Below are 24688 nucleotides of genomic sequence, written 5' to 3'. Positions count from 1 at the left end.
CGGCTGCACGCACGAAAAAGTGTCCCGTAACGCACATTGTCCGGTTACGCTCATTGTACGCTTGCGCCACATCTATCTCCCTTCCACTCGATTGGAACAACCATCGATTTCACTTTTTCGAGGCACATTAAACTTGAAACACACCCATTCGTTTCCTATTTTTCCTATCATCGTCCTATCCTTAACAGAATAACACATATTGGAAGAAGTTAAATAGCAAACATGTATAAAAGTTATAGTTAAAATAATCTCTTCGTTAAAGTAATAAACATATTTGAATTAATGAGTGCAAATAAAAGTGAATTTATCAATTAAATTGTAGATTTCATTTCACTCCTCCTTTGTATCCATACAAAATAGTGATAATTCAATAAACATGATTCAATTTTATTCATAAAAGTATGCAATCATTTCATCAATTTTTTTTATGACGTCACGTTAAACTATCGTCCGTAAACCGACTTTACAGACAACCATTTTTTTTTTTTTAGATAATACCCGCATTCTTTCTATTCTCAATCATTATCTCTTGTTCAATTAAAAATATTACTAATAATTTATCTCTATCTACACCTAATGAGCGAGAATTTTCACTTTCTCGCCCGTGGACTCCACGCACACACTTGTTTTTTTTATTCTTCTATCTCACTATGCAAGCAGCACATGTCAGTCAGCAGTTTGTCAGTTATAAGTTAGCGCGTTTAGTGAAGTGACGACACCTGGACGACAAGTGTAGTAATATCGCGAGGAGGAAATCATCGACACACATCATTTTCCCTGGAACTGGAATAGTTTCAGATCCATGTCACAAGAGCGGATGCATCACGAAAACTAAATCTGAACTGTATAAAAGTTTTGAAACCCATCTTTTTAAGGGTTAAAAAAAGTCTTGTCTAAAATAAGAAACACGAAAAACGCATGGTAGCTATTTACTACGGTGAAATGAAATACTGTTTTATAACCATGTCAGTTATTAACTAGGAGACATCGTGAAGAGACTATTTCTCCTTTCCCCATACGTGTTGATAAATTGTTCCCGTGCACAGTGACTTATTACAGTCTGCTTTAAAATAATTACGTTTTGATTCGTTTTCTTTTTCTTTTCTTTGCTTCTCACACACCAGAGTACAGTAAACTCCCTATTATCCGCGTATGCTACGAAAAAATACAGCACATATGTAAACCTGTATTTTATTACAATTTAGCAAATTTGAACTATACTGACGAGTGTATTGTGTGCAGTATACAGTAAAACGCCACAGGCCTTCTCGGAACTCACGCAGTAGGCTGGCATGCGTTGCTATTTTTGTTTCTGTCGCGCTTTGTTTCTAGTCGTATGGTTGAGCACTTTTTATGTTTACATTACTGACATGTATTGTACGTTAATAATTCAGTAAAATACTACAATTTTAACACCATTTAAAATTTTTTACTGTTGATTGTAACTTTTACTGTACATAAAGTTTTAGATTTTTAAGTTTAAATTAATGTTTCCTTTTTTGTTTCCCATTTTCGGTTCTTTTGCGGATTATCCGCGATTTTCACTATCCGCGGTGGCCCTGCCACTTAATTTCGCCGATAATTCGGGCGTGTACTGTCGTTTCGTAGCAACCACCCTTGCATTGCAAGGAAAAACATCTTGTCTTTTACGCATAGCGTCCACGGCTACCCCTTTAACCCTTTACTTCCGGCTTGTCGGAGCACGGGGGAAACGAGTGGAGTTAAGAAAGGGTGGAGGGGGAAGGGGGTTGTCAGGGGAAGAAGGATGGCGTCGCAAATGGCGGCGTGTCGGCGCCGCCCCAGCGCCAGTCTAGACGATGGCCGCTTCGGCGTCGGGAAGGAAGCCTTCTTTTCACAGACGAGAGAGCCAAACGCCCGATCGTGCATCTTCGGTTTTTTTGTTCATTGTAAATGTGTTGATAAAAGGATACTAATGGTCAATTAGGTTAGGTTAGCTTAGGGTGACCAAACGTCCCGTAAAAACGGGATTGTCCCGTTTTTTAACGATCGTACACGGGGTCCCGAAAAAGTCTCCCGGGACGCCTAAATGTCCCGTATTTACGTTGGGTTGATGATACACTTTTGTCGCGCCTCTCCTCGGATCGTCTTCCCCTCTTCTCGACAGTTGAACTAACCCATTTTAGTTACCTTGTTTAGTTATGTTTTTAAGTATGTCAGACATACTTATAATAAATAAGTATTCACTGCAAAATTATTGTTTTTATTTATTATACGCCTCACAATTTAAATTAAATACATATTCATAGGTAAATTGAAAAAGAATTATAGGTCTCAAATTAGCAAAAAAAAAGAGCATGTTTCAATGATTACGCCTCGATGGAGGCCCCTCTGACTGGAGGGTATCGCCCCCAAACCCTCCTCGGATGTGTCCCGTTTTTTCAACTTTATGATTTGGTCACCCTAGGTTAGCTACATTATAAATACTTTAAAACATTGTTGACTGTTGATTTGGTTAGGATAGCCACATTAAAGATACGGGAAAAAAAACATGAACTTCGGGGAACTTCGGGTTTTGGCTCTCTCGTCTGTGAAAAGAAGGCCTCCCTTCGGCGTCGTTGCTAGCGACAGCCGACGTCATCGCCAGTCTGAGGAGCTGCCAGTGTCTCTGTTTAGGGTACGGCCAATTCGCCCGGAACCAAATGCTTGTGGCTGGACGGTACACGAAACACCTCCGTATTTTTTTTTTTTTTTGAGCGGGAACCTAGCGTTGTCGTGACACCAATCTGATGGATGGCAGACGATGCGTCCAGTAGCAAAATAATTGTAATTTTTTTTTTTTAAATTTGCGATACAAACATTAGGACAGTGAAAACTCCTCTACTTTCTCTTAGCAAAAAAAAAAAAAAAAAATATTGGTGGTAAAAATTTAAGTTAGGGAGTTGGTGTGTTCAATATTTGCGGCATTAATATCTGTGGTCCCATCATCCCGCCTTTTTTATAATGGTCTAACACTAATTTATTGCTGATGTATCCTTGGTGTAAAAAATACTTCATGATGACATTTTTATAATTCTTCCTATCGAGTTCCTCTTAAAATAGACTAAAGAAACATCCAGCACTAGCCTTTATAGAAATAAGATTTTTTTTTTTTTATACCCAAATGCTAACGAGTGTCTCTTCAACTTTATAATAGACTCCTACTCAATATACTATACTGCTATGGTAACATAAACCTCTCGTGCTAAATATTTCGTAATAAAACTAACTATTTATGAATAATTTTTATTTAAAGTATCACACGATGCCGCTACGTTATGTGTCGCACTCTCGCCCACGTTTTCGCTTAGAGCTGACTGGTATCGGCTTCCAGTTAATTTGATGAACTTTGTCCACCGTGGTTACTGCAGATTTTCAGAATTGAAGATCCTTGACTTTTTCATGTTTTCCAGACGAGTCAAACATATAGGCTACTAAGTATTTCCAGAGGTTTTTTTGGTTGTATCCAACCAAATATGCAATACAAAATTATCAGCTTCTTTCTAGATAAAATAGTCCAAATGTTTGTTTACTCTTAAATAGGTTTTTATTGTTTTATTTATACAAATTATTCTCCTATTCCAAATTACGTAGTCAAATTTTTCTGTTACTGAAAAGTATTTAGATAATAACCATACTTAAGAACAAAATATATACACCTTTAAATTTTTGTCGTCCCTGACCTCTAAAAAAAATTAAATTTAAAATTTTAACACACTACTTTTAAATTACCTTACTTCTTCAGTGTTTATAATGTTTTCCGGACTTGAAGTAACTCTTTCGACTTCAAACATGTGAGTTGCGTGGTAACGTCTCGTGAAGGAGGGGAAAAAGGAAGAGTGGAATACCGAACAACCACGTTGTTACCGAACGAGGTGTGCACAAAGTCCATACGCGTGGGCTTGCGTTCGCAGAGACCAATAATTCTATTTTACATCGTTTTCCGAAACCAAACCAGGTAAATGGTGGGATAATTCCTTACTATATACCAAGCCCTATTCTTTCTCCAAAATTTACTTAAATGTAATTTAAGCAAGTGGGATGGGGAGAGGACTGGTTGCGGGATATGGAGATTCGGGAGGTAGCATTGCGGTAGCGGGAGTTGAGGGAGGAGGAGTTGGAGGGGGAGTTGCGGGAGGGGGAGTTGCGGTAGGGGGAGTTGCGGTAGGGGGAGTTGCGGTAGGGGGAGTTGCGGTAGGGGGAGTTGCGGGAGGGGGAGTTGCGGGAGGGGGAGTTGAGAGGGGGGAGTTGTGGGAGGGGGAGTTATGGGAGGGGGGTTGAGGGAGGGGGAGTTGAGAGGGGGGAGTTGCGATTGGGGGAGTTGCGGGAGGGGGATTTGAGAGGGGGGCAGTTGAGAGGGGGCAGTTGAGGGAGGGGGAGTTGAGGGAGGAGTTGCGGGAGGGGGAGTTGAGAGGGGGCAGTTGAGAGGGGGCAGTTGAGAGGGGGGAGTTGTGGGAGGGGGAGTTATGGGAGGGGGGTTGAGGGAGGGGGAGTTGCGGAAGGGGGAGTTGAGGGAGGGGGAGTTGAGGGAGGGGGAGTTGAGGGAGGGGGAGTTGAGGGAGGGGGAGTTGAGGGAGGGGGAGTTGAGAGGGGGCAGTTGAGAGGGGGGCAGTTGAGAGGGGGGCTGTTGCGGGAGGGGGAGTTGCGCGAGGGGGAGTTGCGGGAGGGGCGAGTGTTAGTTATTTTCACTTTTTTAAAAATCCAGTTTAAAAACGAAATCCGGAAACAGAACCCTCAGTGTATACTTAGATGATTTCATAAACTTTTGATAACTTGAGCATTTTCGAAATCGGGTGATTTTTCCTGAAGCTTTAAACACACTGATAAATTCAACATCTTTTGTATCTACGGCCGTCACACAAAGAGCATTTAACTTGCTAAAATGTTAATCCCGGGAGAAAACCAATAATGTTCCATCGTGAGGGTCAGAGAGCTGATGAAACATTCACACAGGACATCCCACGCCGAGCCGGCCGCAAAAACTGCCGCGGAATATTTCAAGAGAACTTCCGCCGTGACACACCGGATTTTGATTAAGTCAAACCCTTCCCCCCTCTCCCTCACCTCTAGAAATTTCACGTCGTCAAGAGGCAAAAAAGGGTAATTATATATAACAGGTTGTGGAGACGGAACTCTTTAACGACGCCTCTGAGGGCAGGATTAAGACGGGAGCGGAGAGGATACTCGCAGGGGAGACCGAAGAAGTTGGGAGGTTCTCGTTCATCCAAAGAATGCAACAGATTAAAGTAACACGTAGTCAAACCCCTCACGGAAAGATGCGAGCGACTAGTCCTTTCACGAAAGGCAGCATCAGCGATTCTGTGAGGGGATCGTTGCAAATGTCGGAAAGATCGACAATAACGGTCGACATCCTTTACGGCCGGTATTGCGAGACACAGAATATGCGCGACGCAGGGGAACCCACTCTCAGTTTAAATAATTAAACAGCTGCAGAAAAAAATAACTAAATAGTATTTTTTTTCTGTAAAGCATCACAGCACTATAAACATTATTACAAAAAAAGGTAATGGTGGGAGCTTACCTAGCATAGTAGCAAAAATTCTGTAAATAAGTTTGTGAACCTTTTAAATTGTTAATCTTAAAGAAAATCTTACACGTGTTAAAAATATAAATTTATATGATTGACATAAAAAGGGGCCTGTAAACTGTACATCACAATTAATTTATAACTATTATTTAAAAGGTACCTATACAAAAACTTACTTATAACAATAATTTTAAAGTCCAAAAAAAGGGTCATGGCCATGCCCTATTACTGTTACTGTGACGTGTGTATATACATGAATACATATACATACACACAAACACACACTTCTCGCCAATGCACAGTACTTTCAAAAAGTAAATCACATTAAAAGGATTCAGCGTTGTCCACGCGAATCAAAGAATTTTTTTTCTTTTACTTTACTGACGGGACGCCTATTTCTGTCTAATCGGAAAAAAATATTAACAGCGCGAACTAGCGAAAAATTTTGTATTGAAATCAGTGCCTCGGCGAATTGAAAACTCCGCGGATATTTTGACGTCTTCTTAAATCAGACCTCGTTGAAAAGGGAGGGGGCGGGGGGGCCCCTTCGATGACTACTTACTTGCATAGTCCAGGCCGTCGACTCTGCCCCACCACGAGCAACGTTTGCCAGTACCAAGCACACGCCACTGACCGTACCTCGGTAAACGTGGAAGGTTCTCGCCGACGCGACGACTTGCACACACGCGGAAACGCCGCAGAAATATTTATTGTATCGCGTCAGGCTCGCCAGAACACAATCCCGCAAGTTCCGATCCCGTCGTTAAATATTGCACACAACTCCCGTGCTCCGCTGTCAAATGCACCCCACGCGTCATGCCGTCTCCCCGGTAAAAATCTTACCCACAAACGCCGAGAAACAGCTGTCGCTTGTTCCCTACCTCCCCTCTATTTCCTTGCCTGAAAAAAAGGGGGGTGGGGGCGATTCACACGCAAATACGTTGAAAAGTAATTTCATAATGATCACACACGTGAACTATAAAGTGCTAATAACCCACAAGTTAAATATGAAGTGTAAATAACACATTAAAAATACATAAATATATGTATAAAAATTACAATAAAAATAAATGAAGCTTATCTACGAAACTAGAATTACTCGGTTCTACCAACCTTCGCCCATTGTCACCAGCATTACCAACTTAATTTTACGCCACCCAAAAAATAACTAAATAAAAATATAAAACTGCAAAACCTGACGAAACTTAAAATAAATACCACGTTCTCATTTTATTTTTTTTTAAATATAGTTCAGACTCCTCGATGTTACAGCAAATAGATGATCCGGCAACGGATTCTAGCGGCGGGTGCGTAAACTACTTGTGATACGCGTCAAGAAATGTAGTTGAAAATACCGTTTTCGTATTATAAGTGTATTTGCAGCTTGATGTCACATGAATTTGCTTGTTAAAGAGGTTAGATGTTACACATCTCTGGCGAGTACTAAAAGACTCACCATTTTTTTTTAATTTTCACAAAATAAATATCCGAGGATACCCAAACTCGAATAATTCGGGTGTCTGACTCGGGGTCAATGAATGATATGTGTCTCGCCTAACACGCGCGTGCCTGGCTGTGTCGCGTGCGACGGAAACACCAGAGCGTGACGCGACGTCTGGCCTTGGTCCCCACAGAAAACCCAAAATAAATGAAATGCTTACACAATGCCTTTGCACTTTGTTCAAGTTAAGGAGTCACTATTTTGGTTTCGGCAGGGTGCTCCGGCGAATACAGGGTGTCCACAAAAAGAACGTTCCTGTTTCAATGGAATATTATTACAGTTTAATATTATACCTTTTTTTTTAACTAATCATACATCAAATTGAGTTGGTTAAGTATGCACACCTTGAGTTATACCTTATACGGCACACACCCAACCTAATTCTTCCAATACTTTGGTTAACACGTCCGGAGTAGTGGAAGCAATAGCCTCTTCAACTGCGTGTCTCAACTCTGACAAATCACTAGGTAGCAGCGGAACGTAGACACGGATTTCTATAAAGCCCTAGAGGAAAAAAAATTGGTTGTCTGTAAAGTCGGTTTACGGACGATAGTTTAACGTGAAAACGTCATAACATAACATTGAATAAATGATTGCATACTTTTATGAATAAAATTGAATCATTTTTATTAAATTATCACTATTGTGTATGGATACAAAGGAGTGAAATGAAATCTACAATTTAATGGATAAATCTACTTTTATTTGCACTCATTAATTCAAATATGTTTATTACTTTAACGAAGAGATTATTTTAACTATAACGTTTATACATGTTTGCTATTTAACTTTTTCCAATCTGTGTTGATCTGTTAAGGATAGGACGATGATAGGAAAAGTAGGAAACGAATGGGAGTGTTTCAAGTTTAATGTGCCTCGAAAAAGTCAAATCGATGGTTGTTTCAATCGAGTGGAAGAGAGATAGATGCGGCGCAAGCGTACAATGAGCGCAACGGGACACAACGTAACGGGACACTTTTTCGTGCGTGCAGCCGGCGTTCATCGATTTATTAGACGTTGTCACGTCAAAAAATCCCATGCCGTTATGTCAGGTGAACGTGGAGGCCTGCGAAAATGAGCTCTGTCATCTCGACCATTACCTACGACCAATCCAACAGTCAGGTACTTCGCCGTTTGACCACTCTCGTACAAACGATACGTTACGGGTAACTGCAATTACAGAGTCACTCTCAGCGAACTGCAGAACACAAAACGCTTTACGCTCAGGGATCGCCATTTGTCGCAGGTGGCGCTGTAAGCGAGAGAAAAAATTAACAGTACTCGCCCATGCGCTTTTCTAAAAACTGTTTGAGTTACTCTTTAATTTTGACCATGAACCAAAATTCTACAACATTTACAGTTGATACTATTAAATTTTATAACTGTGACATTATTTTATGGACATGCAGCACAATATTGTGACGTAATGTACTACATTAACAGATTCATGTATTGCACCAGACTGGCAAGCAAATCAATTAACAAATAACTTGTTAAATTATAAGAAAATTTACCAGTCGAAGTCTAACGGTTCGTTGAAGCATCTTTAAAAAAAAAAATGGGTGCGTGTACTTAGGTACGCGCGTGAGAAGTTATACTTCTTTGGCATCATAAAAATATAGTTTTTAATTGCATGCAAATAATTCTCCATGGTAGCGTTATTCTCCATGGTAGCGTTAAACGTTTAACGCAACCTTGTTGGAAGTCGCATTAGAAATATAACTTTAAAAAAAAAAAGTGAAACTTAATCTTTGCGCAGTTCAAGGATTCAACTAAATCGAGTCACCACAACTATTTTTTATTCAGACAGAATCTAAGGGTGACATCCGCACGCGCAACAAGTGCTCAGTCGCCCTTATACATCCGCTGCTACCTTCCTCCTGCCCGACCGAAGCTCCAGCCAGGACCCTCTGCGGGGTTGGGGCAACCAATGGGGTTGCTGACATCACCCCTTCACAGCGCTGACGAGATTACTCCAAGACTAGCTCCACAACTTCAATTCCCGCTCTGACTACGTGCTTGAGACGAGCTGATTGCCAAAATTACATTCTGAGAGCGTTCGAACTGAGGACTTGCATATTATATATTCTACTCGCTGCAGTACCCGGCGTTTGCCCGGGCAAAACACAAGGTGATATATTGTCCGCGAGGTTAAAGCAAAATGGATAGCGCTATAATAGGACAGTGTGGTGCACATAGAGAAACGACAAACAATTGCTGTTTGTAGGTCTATGGCCTAGGTATGATTTTCTGTTTTACCCACGGCGATCGGTTAAACAGTTTATAAGATGATGCGTTGCAGCGCCATCTAGCGGAAAATTACAAAAAAAAAATGGATAGCACGAAAACCTTCTCCATGATAAAAAAAAACACTTCTATTTAAGTTTATTAAGCATTTTAAAATCACAAACATTCTGAGGATTTTAAAAGGGCTAGGGAAAATTATTATATTTTTTTCTGAACGAAATTAAAAAATATCATACTATAGCTAGTAAACTTGACTTTAAAAATAAAAAGTTCCAGTTATACATGTATTCCATGTCATTCTCCTTGTCCAAGCTTCACGAAAACGTTGGAAAAAAAACCCGCGATTTTTCCAGTTAATTAATTATGCAAAATTGTGTTATATTATTTTTTTTGTGTGTTTAAGTTCGGCCAATCAAAAAAGTCGACAAGTTAAAAAAAAAATTGGTTGTCTGTAAAGTCGGTTTACGGACGATAGATAGTTTAACGTGACAACGTCATAACAAAACATTGATGAAATGATTGCATACTTTTATGAATAAAAATTGAATCATTTTAATTTTAATAATAAAAGAATAAATACTTGAAATTATACCTACTACTAATCAGATTTTAAAAATGCAAGAATAATTAACCTTTATTGCCGAAATTGTTGTTGTAATAAGCAATGAAAAAGCCACATTAACTTTTTTCACTTCACTTTATGAACAGTCGAATGGAAGAGAGATAGGAAACGGCGCAAGCGTGCAATGAGCGTAACGGGACACAGCGTCAGGGTCGCAACTAGAGTCTCTGGCACCCGGGGCATGAATGGATTCATGCGCCCCCCCCCCCCCCCCCCCCTTCACGGTTTTTACACATACCACACCAATAAAGCGGGGGTCCGGGGGCCCTCCCACGGAAAATGGTGCTATTTAAGCATCTTCGGTACCTACATGTAACAGTTTCAGTGCTACTGTACCTTCCATGCATGAACCCACTATGTCCATAAAGTAGTCCGTATAATCACTAGACTTGTTCATTAAATATGTTGAGACGTTATATTGTAAATCAGAATAGATATTCCTGGCATGTAAGTTTAAAAAATTTTTACCAGTTACCAGTTGTAGTAGGAATTACAATGCAAGCTATTTCGGCACCCCCACAGCTTTGCGCCCGAGGCGTATGCCCCGCTTGCCGCCCCCCGCCCCCTAGTTACGGCCCTGCACAGCGTAACGGAACAATGTGCGTAACGGGACTCTTTTTTTCGTGCGTGCAGCCGGGCGGTCATCGATTTATTAGACGTCACGTCAAAACAAGTTTGGGAACGTAAGTGTAAAACAGTTCGCCCCCGGGACCTGCGACGTGCCGGTGGCTACTACTCACGCACGACGGCGCGCAGCTGATGGTGCTGATGGTGCTGGTGGTGCGAGTGGTGCGGGAAGGTCGGCTCGGCCGTCGAGGGCCCCGCCACGGGCTCGCACAGCTGCAGCTTGGTGGAAGCGAAGCTGGCCGACTGCTGCAGTCGCCGCAGCACGTCCTCCTCGCTGTCGGAGCTCGACTCGGGCACGCCGTACGAGTACGCCTTGTCTGCGACCACGTACACGTACACGTACACGTACACGTGAACCATAGGGGCACTAAGAGCCTAAAGACGTCCATCAATGTTCCGTCCCTGCTACTGCTACCTTTGAATATATATACTGTATAGAAGTCGCCAGCCCAGGTTAAAATTTCTAATACGGTTTTGAAGTAGTTGGTTAATTCACCGCCGCTATCGCCACCATCTCTAGGGCATCGACTTGTGGTGGTCCCTAGCGGACAAGTGTCGAACTCTTCAAACACCCCTTCCCCCTCCTGTTGAACGAACTTGAGCTGCAGGGAATGATAGGTGAGGGGTGCGGGGAATGACAGTGGGCGACAGGGCTGCGCTCTAACGTGTAAATAACAACTAAGACGATACAGGGCGTTACGGCAGCGCACTGCAGCGGTGAAGTTCCCAAGCTGCTCTCATACGCTTCTGAAAAACGTAGAGTAAATCCTATCCACTCGCGACTTCTATACAGTATATATATTCAAAGCTGCTACTGTACGATGTATTATGGGAGGCCCGTTCACCTGCGGCAAAACGTGCGTACTACTTAGTTTTCTGGAGGAACCGAACGGTCTTAGGTTCGAAAATGTGTAGCTCTATTACAAGACGTAGATTATTATTTTCCTAACCTAACTAAAACTAAGTGTATTTTGGAGGGGTCCGGGTTAGGGAGGGACCTAGGTGCGTCTCAGGCCGAAGCCTATACGCCTGGTCATGCTGGGATTAGCCATGCAGGGAGAGGGTCGCATGCATCATGTGCTAGGAGGGGATTGGCCAGCCGTGGCAGCGATTAGCGCCATGACTACCTCCCCTCACTCTTAAATCTAGACTATAACTAGAGATAGGTTGGGCCCAGGTAAAACCTGCATAGACACAGGGAAAAACCCTGGGCACATTCATGCGGGATGCAATTTGGCATGCATTACGTGCAGGAATTTACAGGAGACAGAGGATGTTCTGGATGAAGTGTTGGACAGAGTAGAAAAGAGTCTACTCGCACACAGGCCAGGTGGTATTTCCAGGTTTTTTCTAGGAAGTGTAAGCGTGCAAATAAGATGTCCATCAAGTTCTGTCCCTGCCCGAAAAACGCCCGAATATCCACCTTCGGCCAACCTCGGGATTTTTTTTTTTTTTTTTTTTTTGCGCAGGAATAATGAATTCAAACATTAAAAGTGGTCGGTTAGGTTAGCCGCATTAAAACACTTTAAAACACTATGGGCGGTTAGTTAGGTTAGAATAGCTACATTAAAATAAACAGAGAAATATAAATATGTATAAATAAACCCGAGGTTGGCCGAAGGTGAATATTCGGCCATGTTTGGGCAGGGACAGAACATTGATGGACATCATAGGCTTCCCCCAGGGGTACACATTTCACAACAACAAAAACAATAACAAAAACATTACATGGAAATTCTAACATGCTGGTACGTTCTTTTTTGCCAAAGCCAGGAGATTGGCCAACGCTAAACGAATCGATGATGTGGGTATGTAAACGTGTTATTAGGGTACCTAGTAACTGCTATGGTTTTTCTTGCAAGTATTCCGTACAGACAACTTGAGGACATGCAGATTATAAAAAAAAAAAAAAATAACCTCAACTGAACTACCTACTAAAAAGGGGGGTTGTCTTGTAAAGTTGGTTTACGGACGACAATTTTACGTGATAACGTCACAAGACAACATTGATGAAAAATTGCAATCTTTTTAATTTTCAAATATTATTTACAGTTTTTGAAAATTTAATTTAAATAATTTGTTTAAATATAATCACGAGCAATTAGTTAAAAAGTCCGGCTTAACCTGTTTGATAATATAGAAGATTTTCTCGCACGGTGGTTGGCCGGTTCTTGCACGCTCGGCTCAGGCGAAACGTGACAATGAGTCATGCTTTTTCTTGCGTGCAGCCAGCGTTCATCGATTTATAAGACGTTATCACGTCAAAAAAATACAGACGAATGGAATCATTAATAAATTTATGCTTAATCTAACTAAACACAATTAATTGTTGCCGTTGAATTAATTTAATGAGTTTATGCTGCCAAAACTTGTTAGCGACAAGAGTGGTTACGCTGTCAAATCCTGTTAGTTACTAATTGTAACCTACACTTGTCTCACACGCAAAAAAAAAAAAAGTTTACTTGTTAGTGCCAATTCTAGACAGTATATGTGGAACGCATTTTGGTAATAACTTGTGATCACCTGGAAGAAATTGAGGGGGAAAAAAACACTTTTATAAATAAACCAAACTAAAATGTAGAAAATAAATTTTAATAAATTTGAATTAAGAATAGTGTAAAACATTTTTATAAATATAGATTAATAATAGTGTAAATAAGAAAATAATGTATTTTATTTAAAAAAAAGCGTGGGGTGCTTTTTAAGATATTATCGAAATGATAATCCTTCTACTCATATCTGTCAATAAAATATTTATATGTATTGACACCATGCACCCCATGCTTTTTTTTGAATAAAATACATTATTTTCTTTTTTACACTCTTATTAATTTATATTTATAAAAAAATTACACTTTTCTTAATTCAAATTTATTAAAATTTATTTTCTATTTTTTAGTTTGGTTTTCAATATAAAGCGTGTTTTTTTTAGTTTTTTAAACTATTATTTATTACTTCAGTAACTACTATTCATGATATATACATGTGTTATATATGTGATACATTATATATAAAATACATTTTAGTGTTAAATGGGATACAAACAAGAGATACTTTAATATGCTACGTAATGAAACATGATAGCTTTGAAAACTTGTAATATTTTTATGTATATTATCAATTTGTATGTAACCGCGAGGTAAACTATTGTAACTTATGTATTTTGTTTACAAATCAGCTTTACAGTTTTGTGTAATTATTCGTATTTTGTGCTGTGCTTATAGTGTTGGAACTGCAAAATCTGTAAAACTTATCCCCCAATAAATGCCTTGCAAAGTAATATCCCACGGTATATTTAGTTCATTTAATTTTTATACAACTATTCATATTGGGTTGAAAATAAGATGTATGCCAAGTAACCTAAAAGCAACTAAAAATTATTAATTGCATATCCACAATCCAGTTAAATACTTGTAAATAAACGGTACTATAAAATATATATGTGCAAAGAATACTCTAAGAATAATATAAATGAGATGAACACGAATGCAATGACAAGAGAAATGCAGAGTAACCCGACAAGACATGTGTTATCGAAAACCAGACCTTCCTCTACACCCCTTCCACACATTCGTCAACAAGGCGACAGATAACAGCAGGAACCCGATCACTCTAATGGCGAGGATTATCTACAGCGCTCAGGTCTTGCTGAAGGGATGGAATAAAAGTGTCCTATCTCCAAGCAGTGAAGTGGCAAATTTTCGGCTCAAACATGAATGTGCAGTGACTTACACGTGTGCAAGTAATTCGCAATTGTATGAAGATAATTATTTCCAAAAATCATATACTATAAAAGAATGTTACATGTAAATCGATCAGTTTTTACTTTTTTGTTATTCCGATTACTTTATTTTCTGCAAGTTGTCAAATTTGCGCTAATATAAACCTTTTTACTAATTAATTTTGCTTATTAATAACAACATTAACCGCATTCTGACAACTGGGATCAGTCATTATACCTTTCCTCAATGATGTGTAAAAATCTCATTCATCTGCATTAACTGGTTTGACCTCTACTTGCCATCGCATTGACCACTAAAACAGCTCTAAATGAAGCCCTTTATCGCCCTCTTAAGAGCCGCATGCAATTTAAGAATAAGAAAAAAACTTTGCAGGTCAATCAAATGGAGATATGCTTTCCTTTGCCTCGAGTGAAGACTGTGTACTCCGTCAAATTAAAAAAAAAAAATCGTTAACATGTTTAAAATCTCGGGGGGGGGGGGGGGGGGGGGACAACTTTTTTTATTCCGACCATGAAAGTTACACGAGCGAGCTGCGAACTTCGGATATGTTCGGAACTTGATCGGGAGTCAATGAAACGCAGGAGTTGCCGCCACCTCCTCCTCCCCCCCCCCCCCCCAAAAAAAAAACACACACACACAAACACACACACATAAGTGCTCAGTTTGTGTCAAGTTTTGCACGTATGACGTCATGTGTAAACGATTAACTGTTAGAGATCACAATAAATTTAAGGGCTTTGCATCGATGAACTTAACTCAACTAAACGAATTGTGCTTCGTAATTTCAAATAACTAAATCTCCGTAGAAACTACGCCGTTATGTCGACTTCCGAGTTGTATGTTTCGTCCTAAACAAAGGTGAACACACACACATGGACAAAAGAAGAAGATTTTTGCTTGCCGTAGACTCGACAAAGATTTTGAATGTTTTGTTAGTACACCAAGAATATTCTTTCGGACTCATGTTCAAAGTGAGTGAAATCGAGTGTCCGCGTAAATTCACGACGTTAGCCGTAAATTTGCGAAGATTCCTGGATATATATATATATATATATATATATATATATATATATATATATATATATTTAAACCAGCGTTCTTCGTAAATTGAAGGTGATGGTGAAAATTTTTTTATCCTTTTGCGCAGTTCTGTCAGGTTAAACCTCCGGTGTTGTGGGCATCAGCCCAGGGGCCTAAGCTCCCTCCGGGCAGCTGACAGCTCGCCCAGGTGGTCGTTCAGTTCCGTCAGTTGCGAGGCACATTTCACAATGGCCGCATCGGAAAAAAAAAGGGAAAGTCTCACTCCATTTATAGAAACGTACAGATCCCCTTCCCAAGCTGTAGGATTTCGAGAAATACCAACTACAGAAATAGGTTCAGAAAATGCTGCCCGCGTACGTTGTGCTAGTGGAAAAGTTTTGAAGTGATTGAAATATATTACAATCGTGAAGCGGTTATCTTCGTAGGTTTACGGGTGTTAAGTTCACTGTCTGAACATGAAACAATAATTATAGTAATCTTTAGACTACTATTCTAACGAAACATTCAAAAAAATTTTGAGTACAAAAAAAAAACACTTTTCTTCCGCGTGTGTTCTTACAACAAAACACGTAATTTGGATGAGTAAACCCAGTGTAGTTTCTACTAATATTCAGTTATCTGATATTACGACAAACTCTTCGTTGAAAAACCCGTAAATTTACTGTCATTTACAACATTGTAAAGAAGGGAGGGGAGAGAGACCGCACACTGTTAAGACATTTTCACCTGAGATATACGTAGAACGCAGGTTACAAATTATCGCGTGATCTTCATAAATCTGAAGGTATTTTTCAGTAAGTTTACGGTTCTTGAGTTCACTTACTTTGAACATGAATCAACAATAATAATCTTACTATTCTATATATATATATATATATATATATATATATATATATAGAGAGAGAGAGAGAGAGAGAGAGAGAGAGAGAGAGAGAGTCGAAACAAATATTTCGGAAGTCGGGATCTGACGCATATTAATTTTGAAAATAATAATAATAAAGATAACAGAAAAGTGCCGTTTTTAATCAAGCACCCGCGTTGCTGCCTCGAGAAGTCGAACGCGAAAAGAAAAGAAGAATGGCGGAAGGCAACCGGCTAACGCACAAGGAGAACGAAAGGAGAGAAGAAGAAAAAAAGGTTATCTCTCCAGAGAGATCACAGTCGCGGGAGATTAGGGGCATACGTGCCCGGAATACATACAACCTCCCGCTACACGTTCGCCTTTCAGCCACGGGTGAACAGAAGAGCGGAGAGGGGTGATATGGGGTAGAGGCTAGTGGGGAGTGGGGATAGCGAGCTGTGCAATGCCATACCCCATTACCGACGCGACGTACTGGCGGAATTGGATGCGGGCGAGGCGTGGTTTCGTTCTGGGTGTTAGAGAAGCAGGGGAGGGGGAGGGACCACGGAAAAAGAAGCAGGGCGACAACCTTTCGAAAAAAAAAACCAGCGCACTTCCCAGCTTCGTACCGCCGAGCGGTATCGAGAAAGAACCCACTCGCCTCGCGGAATATAGGCTACCATCGAGCCACGGAGCTGCATTCCTGACGCTTATCGTCTCTCTCATCTACCCTTCCACATAACAATTTTACGCACAATAGAAAAAAAAAATCATATCTGCTTCCATGGGGATTCGAACCCAAACTCGTTCATTAAAATTTCCACATAACGCGGGTTCGGACCTCCATTGCTACCCCGCTAATTTAAAACTGGGGGAAAAAAAAACAAAAAAAAAAACACAAACGCCTTGTAAATTCCTCGCAATTATAATTAATATTATTTCAGTACATCATTACACTGTCAAAATTTTTCACCTTAAATTTACGAAGAACGCTGGCTACAAATTATCCAGGGAACTTCGTACACTGACAACTATTAAGCGACGACCCTTGCAATCCGCCAGGCGCGCGCGGCACGTCTCACGTTGCGGCGGCCACGTGACGTCAGCGGCCGTGCGGGGCCGCCAGCCGGCTCCGAACCTGCGCGCGCCGCGGCCATGCTCGCGTTCGTAACAGTATTAACGATTTACTGAATTTTAACAACACGGGCAGTTTTTTTTTTTTTTTTAATAAAAATTCCATGTCGAAAATCAGGACCAAATCCGGGATTCAGTTATGTTTTCAAGTCTTTTTTCGTTTTTTATAGGAGCCGTTTAAATTTTAAGTTTAAAATTTCGCTCTGCGAATGCAATGACTCGACAGTCTACGTAGCTGCTCAGGCAACGAATTCTAGCGACGGGTGCGGAAACTAAGTGAGAATCGCGTTCTAAACTGTTGTTGAAAACACAATTGGCGTATATTTATTACGCTCGTGATTATTTTAAAAACGATTTCTACGTTAAATTTAATGTCCGAGTTTTTTTATTTTTTTATTACTGCAACATGAGAACACACGAATATACTCGTCAACGAGGTTAGATGTTACTCATCTCTGGCGAATTCTGTAATACATACTCGCTCACTTTTTTTTTTTTCTGGAGAGACGACAACGACGAAGTATCTCCGAGATGTAATTACAGCAGAATCGAAGAGTGTGTCGTATCGAGTTGCCATATTCGCCGTTGCTTCCAGGAAAAACAATAATAACCCCCCATTTCTTGAAACAGCGTGCACTCCCGAGTTGTTCCTCCCCCCCCCCCCCCCAAAAAAAAAAAGCATTTTCTTAAAAGGTTTGTGTCTGAAATTGGGTGTGTGACGGGCGGCGCGCTCAGAACAATGACGACTCGACCGGAAGGGAAAGCGAAAGGACGGAGGGAGAGAGGGAGAGAAGGAGAGAGGGAGAGAGGAAGAAAGGGAGGGAGGAAGAGAGGGAGAGAGGAAGAGAGGGAGAGAGGAAGAGAGGGAGAGAGGAAGAGAGGATACCGCCGGCGGAGGAGAGAGACAACACAAACGTCCCCGCAGAGCCGGGCGGAAGCAATAAATAGGACTTTGCGGCGCAGCAAACATCAATCAATAAGATGTAGTTCGTAGGGGGTGGACGAATTGGGTGAAGAAGGGGGGGAGGGGGTTCGTCAGTCGATCGTCAATATCCTGCAGCAGTTTTGGTAAAAGGCGAATCCCAAAAGAGACGGGAGAGTGAAAGCGCTCAACGCTGTAAAAAAAAAAAATAATAGTAGTGTTTGCATAATCCCTGCCATCAATCTTGGTATATGTAGATTATTTTTCCTAACTTTTAACACGTCAGCGCATAAATGATTACATCTCAATCTATTCTGTTTTACGTGTTACTGTCACTGTTAGAGGCTCTAATCCAAGGGTATCCTTACCACTGTGCATGGCACACTAGTGATCTGCATAGTCTAGAATATTTCTTAGCAATTTTTAATATAACCATTACTGAATATACAGTAGAATAAAAAATATAGTATTTTCTTGTTATGACGATTAAAAAAGAAAATATAAAAATTACCAAAAATTACAAATGTATATGAAGTTGTTTCCGTGTTAAAAAAAAACCTTCAAAAAGATTAGGTCTGGAATAAAACTGCCGGGAGAAAATATATAGCTCGTTACTTCACCGGGGCGATGACAGGTGATTTGACAGCTGCACTAGAGCTCTAAAACTGACATTCAAAACGTGTTTATTGCTAGGACCTTTGCCCTGTCAAGCCATATGATTAAATAGAGTACTGCAGGCTATATCATAATATTTGAATAATTAAATATATTGAAGACAACCCCCTCATAGAGAAATTCCTTTGCTCAATAGTTCAGACAGCCTCCAGAAAATGTACCACGCTATTTTCACTCTGTATTAGCTATTGTTCATACTTGGTCTAGACTAAAGTATTTTACCATGAATGCTTTCAACTCGCCAGTCCCCCTTACCACATTTATTTCACCCAATAATACAATCTATTCCCCAATAATCCAAACTATTCCCCAATAATACAATCTATTCCCAATTACCCCTTAATTTCCCCAATAATCCAATATTTCCTGTCCATTTCCCCAATAAACCCAACTCGAGTGTCCCCTCCTCCAGTCAGTCCCCTCCTCCAGTAAGTGTCCCCTTCTCCAGTCAGTCCCCTCCTCCAGTCAAAGTGTCACCTCCTCCAGTTAGTCTCTCCCCTCATCCAGTCAGTCTTTCCCCTCCAGTCAGTCTTTCCCCTCCAGTCAGAGTGTCCCCTCCAGTCAAAAGTGTCCCCTCCAGTCAAAAGTGTCCCCTTCTCCAGTCAAAGTGTCCCCTCCTCCTTCTCTTCCAGTCAAAGTGTCCCCTCCTCTAGTCAAAGTGTCCCCTCCTCCAGTCAAAGTGTCCCCTCCTCCAGTCAGTCCCCTCCTCCAGTCAAAGTGTAACCTCCTCCAGTTAGTCTCTCCCCTCATCCAGTCAGTCTTTCCCCTCCAGTCAGTCTTTCACCTCCAGTCCAAGTGTCCCCTCCTCCAGTCAAAGTGTCCCCTCCTCCAGTCAAAGTGTCCCCTCCTCCAGTCAAAGTGTCCCCTCCTCCAGTCAAAGTGTCCCCTCCTCCAGTCCAAGTGTCCCCTCCTCCAGTCCAAGTGTCCCCTCCTCCAGTCCAAGTGTCCCCTCCTCCAGTCCAAGTGTCCCCTCCTCCAGTCAAAGTGTCCCCTCCTCCAGTCAAAGTGTCCCCTCCTCCAGTCAAAGTGTCCCCTCCTCCAGTCAAAGTATCCCCTCCTCCAGTCAAAGTGTCCCCTCCTCTAGTCAAAGTGTCCCCTCCTCCAGTCAAAGTGTCCCCTCCTCCAGTCAAAGTGTCCCCTCCTCCAGTCCAAGTGTCCCCTCCTCCAGTCAAAGTGTCCCCTCCTCCAGTCAAAGTGTCACCTCCTCCAGTCAAAGTGTCACTCCGCACGCAGATGACGAATGCACGCAACTCACCGAGGTCCTTGGAGCGGGAGCTGCCGGCGCCGAACGACTCATCGCAGCAGGGGAAGCCGCCGAAGCCGTAGAAGCACCACTTCTTGTTCAGGTAGAGCGAGAACACCAGCAGCAAAACCACGAAGGCCGCGACGGCGCCGAGGAAGGCCGTCGCCTCCACCGGAACTGCGCATCAGTCACAGCCGAGCGTCAGTCACACATACATCGGGAACACCACATAACTTAGAAAGTCACAACTTATAACTATCACAACTTAGAAACACACAACTTAGAACTGTCATAACTTAGAAACACGTAACTTAGAAACACGTAACTTAGAAACACGCAACGCAGAACCACACAACTTAGAAACGTCATAACGTAGAAAGTCACAATTTAGAACTATCACAACTTAGAAACACATGACTTAGAACTGACATAACTTAGAAACACGTAACTTAGAAACACGCAAAGCAGAATCACACAACTTAGAAACGTCATAACGTCATAACGTAGAAACAAGCAAATTCAGGTGTTCTCATGATGCAAATACCTACACTTATAATAAGAAACTCTTTCGCGATATTTAATGTAGAATTCTTTAAAATAATGCCGAGCGTGAAAAATATACGCAATTCTTTTTTTTTTTTTCAAATAAAATTCTGGACGCGAATCACACGTAGTTACCGCAACCGCCACTAAAATTCGCTGTTGGAGCAGCTACGCTGACTAGCGACATATTAAACAATACAATGAAACGGCTCCGAAAAAACCGTAAAAGATTTAAAAAATATATTATTGAACCTTAGCTTTGGACCTGATTTTCGCAAAAGGTATTTGATTAAAAATTACTGCCCAGCTTGTTAAAAATGCTTTAAAACAGTTCATGCTACAATGTTTCCCTTTGTGTTTGTGAAATTTTGTTGGCGCCATCTGCCGCAGATGGCAGCACCATGGTCGCACGGTTTCCGTTATATGCAAGAGATTTACTCCAACCGAATGCCTTTATACCGAGAGTTCAGATGTTACAAACACGTCAAAATGCACCTTACTGGAGTCATCCATGGGCAGTTCAGCGTAGTCGCCTGTCGCTGGAACCGGTCCCAACAAACCTCGGCCATCGCGACTTCATGGCAAGAACACTACTGCCCGAGATTCCCCTCCCCACCCTTCCTTATTCTTTTCCGGCCTGCGATATCCAGCCGTTCCGATAGCTACTATCGCCGAGGTATCGACGCACGGCGTCGTCAGCCGCATGCTGCCTGCTGCTGTGAGCCCGCGTTCAACGCTCTCTCTCGCAGACTCGCACGCCGTTTTCATTTTTGACGTGACGTATAATAAATCGATGAACGCCGGCTGCACGCACGAAAAAGTGTCCCGTTGCGCACATTGTCCCGTTACGCTGTGTCCCGTTACGCTCATTGTACGCTTGCGCCGCATCTATCTCTCTTCCACTCGATTGGAACAACCATCGATTTGACTTTTCCGAGGCACATTAAACTAGAAACACTCCCCATTCGTTTCCTACTTTTCCTATCATCGTCCTATCCTTAACAGAATAACACAGATTGGAAGAAGTTAAATAGCAAACATGTATAGAAGTTATAGTTAAAATAATCTCATCGTTAAAGTAATAAACAAATTTGAATTAATGAGTCCAAATAAAAGTAAATTTATCAATCAAATTGTAGATTTTATTTCACTACTTCTTTGTATCCATACAAAATAGTGATAATTCAATAAAAATGATTCAATTTTATTCATAAAAAGTATGCAATCATTTCATCAATGTTTTGTTATGACGTTGTCACGTTAAACTATCGTCCGTAAACCGACTTTACAGACAACCAATTTTGTTTTGTTTGGTAAACAGCTTAGCTTACGGTACACGGCATTTGGGTAGGAGTAATTTCGCGAATGGGAAACGGAAGTTCGAATGAACGGAAACGTGTATGAGTTATCTTTAGTTAATTTTTCACTATTATGTATACAGTTTATATAGAAAATTTTATAATTCATACTTCCAAATTTTCTATATAGTAAACTGTATACACAATAGTGAAAAATTAATTAAAAATCATTGAACACATACATCAACGATTGTTTGAACCAACAAACACTATACAACATTTATTTTCACCGTAGTATACACAAAAAATTGATACGAGTTGGAGACAAATAAGCATAACTACAGACTAAAAAATGTGTCTTAGTTATAAAAAAAAGAGCGTTTTTAAATACTTGAACACATGAATCTGTAAACATTTTCGTAAATATTTATGTTTTCGTAGTACTTTCCACAAGAAATAAAAGTTGACATTTGCATAACAGGTTACATTTTTCCCTGCGATAAAACAATTTTGTTTCATAAACGATAATGGGATTTTCCGTGTCTCCGGCTTAGCTATACAACTCATTTTTTTATTATTACTTATGCATTTATACAGATTACTTCCACGTCTATCAACAAGAGACAGAGATGAACATTAGAGAAATTTGTTAATCGTGTCGTAAACAGTAAAAGGAATTACATAGAAGAATAGAATGGCTAATATAACACACTTTCATGAGAAACACTGCTTCCCTCACTGTCTCTGTCCTTCCACCAGAGACGTCAACAATAAAAGCAACGTTGCCACACTTCCAAAGAGACTTTTCGCTAACCCGACAATGTTGATTCCTATACTCGCTATAGCAGTTTCAAGAATAGGCTTTTAGCTCTCTACTGGAGTGGCAAAACATTTGGTCATGGGAGGGTTCAATTATTATTGGGTATATTTTATAAACAAAAACAAAAATTTCCTTTCAGCTCATCCTACTGGCGCAGATACATTTTGAAGTTCCTTTTTCTTTGGAAAATTGTAGAACATTGTGGAAACTATGTATGTTTGAATATTCCAAAAGGATCGACCAGACATTTCCACGTATTCCACGTAGTCAAAATATCACGAACGTTTTATTTTAAAAACATCCAACAGTATCTTCCAAATTACCTTTCGTACAAACGTTTTTTCGTACATTTCTTATAAGCTGTAATAATTTTAAAATTGATGCAATATTCCTTTTCTATCAAGGGAATTGAATTTTTCAGTTAAAAAAAAACTGCATTTCTAACCCCTTGATTCGAATTTGCCCATTAACGAACTAGACAGATTTTCCATAACAATATTTTTATATCAGTTTGAAAGTAATCTTTGCTCTACGGACCACAATTAAAAAATTGAAAGTTTTACGTAAGTATGGTAACGATTTCAGTAGGTAATCCTTCTACGAAGTATATACCTAACATGAAATTACCAATATTTTAGTCTGTATTCACTCTCGCTTATTTAATTCTGACTTGCACATTTTAATTATACTGTAATTGATCTTCGAACTAACAACAGCTTTACGTTCGCTCCATTATCTCCCCAGTCAGAGAGTTCATTACGGACAGAAATTTCACTCCAAACGTAGAACACGATTTCATGCTGCTTTGGTAGTTTCGCGGACTTGATATTTTCGCGTGGCACAAACTTCTCGGGACTCTCTCGCATCGGCAGCGAAATTGAAACTCTTTAACAAAAAGTAAACCGAGCCCTCTTTTTTTTTTCTGCTGCGGAGGAAATTATTAATCGGGTCTGCTTCGGAGTAGGGGAGTCATGGCTACAAACTTGTTAGGGAAAGTTCATTAATACGCAGGTCGCCGGGACAATGGGACATCGCTGGAAACAGTCATAACTGTGCGGTCGCGCTAGTTTCGCCACCCTCTGAAAACGAAAATTCCCCGAGTGCAAAACCAGCACGGGCCGGTAACGTGAGAAACATGGGTTCACCTTGGGACCGCAGCCAGCATTTTGTGAAGGAGGGGAGTGGCAGATTAATCATTACATCATTATTTTGAAGTGCAGATGTTTTTTTATAGTTTGAATTAAAAGAAAATTAATTGCCACACTTAAATCTCAGGGAATGTCTAGTACATTTTTAGAACTCAAACGTTTACTCATATAAATTTAAGTAATGGCTTGGTTTGAGAAAAGAACACTAAACATTTTGGTTTTTATTCAATTTTTTTTTGTTACTTTGTTCTTAAATCAATTACATATACGATATATTCGTTCAAAAAAGTCATAAATATGTACATTAATGTAAATAAATGCATTAAACACAAATGTATAAAAAAAACCATGCTTGCATAAACACGTGTGCAACATTGTATTAAATATCGACTACTTGTAAACACAATACCTGCAGCTTTTGTGTATGAGGCATGTTGGGCTAGATGTGAGAGGGAATACATTATTGGAGCCCACTAAGGATTGCAATAATCCTTCTAAAATAAGCTCTCTGCAAACATTTGAAGCTCTTATTCAGTCTTCGCTTTTTCTTTTAATCCTGGAGGCAGAGGTCGGGTACTGCAGCATACTATATCTATAAACCAGTAAGGCATAAACTTTTCCTACCACCTAACCCACCATACTTTATTTATTTATTTATTTATTTATTTATTTATCGTCTTTATTGGTGGCGAAGTTAAGGCGGTACGCCTTTTCTTACACTTAACCACTTTTCTGCAA

At 40.4% G+C, this 24688-nt stretch overlaps 1 protein-coding gene across 6 annotated transcripts in view; it reads right to left on the bottom strand.

Moving 5' to 3' along the window:
- Positions 1-24688, bottom strand: part of LOC134536044 (synaptotagmin-14) — a 252140-nt gene that overhangs the window by 41383 nt on the left and 186069 nt on the right. For 5 of the 6 annotated variants that reach the window (XM_063375563.1, XM_063375564.1, XM_063375565.1 and 2 more), the window contains 2 exons: positions 20154-20318; positions 10656-10859 (listed from right to left, as the gene is read on the bottom strand). In XM_063375563.1, coding sequence (XP_063231633.1) covers positions 10656-10859; positions 20154-20318 — 369 coding nt within the window. Of the gene's footprint in view, positions 1-10655; positions 10860-20153; positions 20319-21184; positions 21274-24688 lie in introns of those variants that run through there. The other variant, XM_063375566.1, reaches the window with a different exon arrangement.

The sequence above is a fragment of the Bacillus rossius genome, chromosome 10 (assembly GCF_032445375.1).
Source record: "Bacillus rossius redtenbacheri isolate Brsri chromosome 10, Brsri_v3, whole genome shotgun sequence".
Lineage (NCBI taxonomy): Eukaryota > Metazoa > Arthropoda > Insecta > Phasmatodea > Bacillidae > Bacillus > Bacillus rossius.
This window is presented reverse-complemented; position numbering and strand designations above follow the sequence as displayed.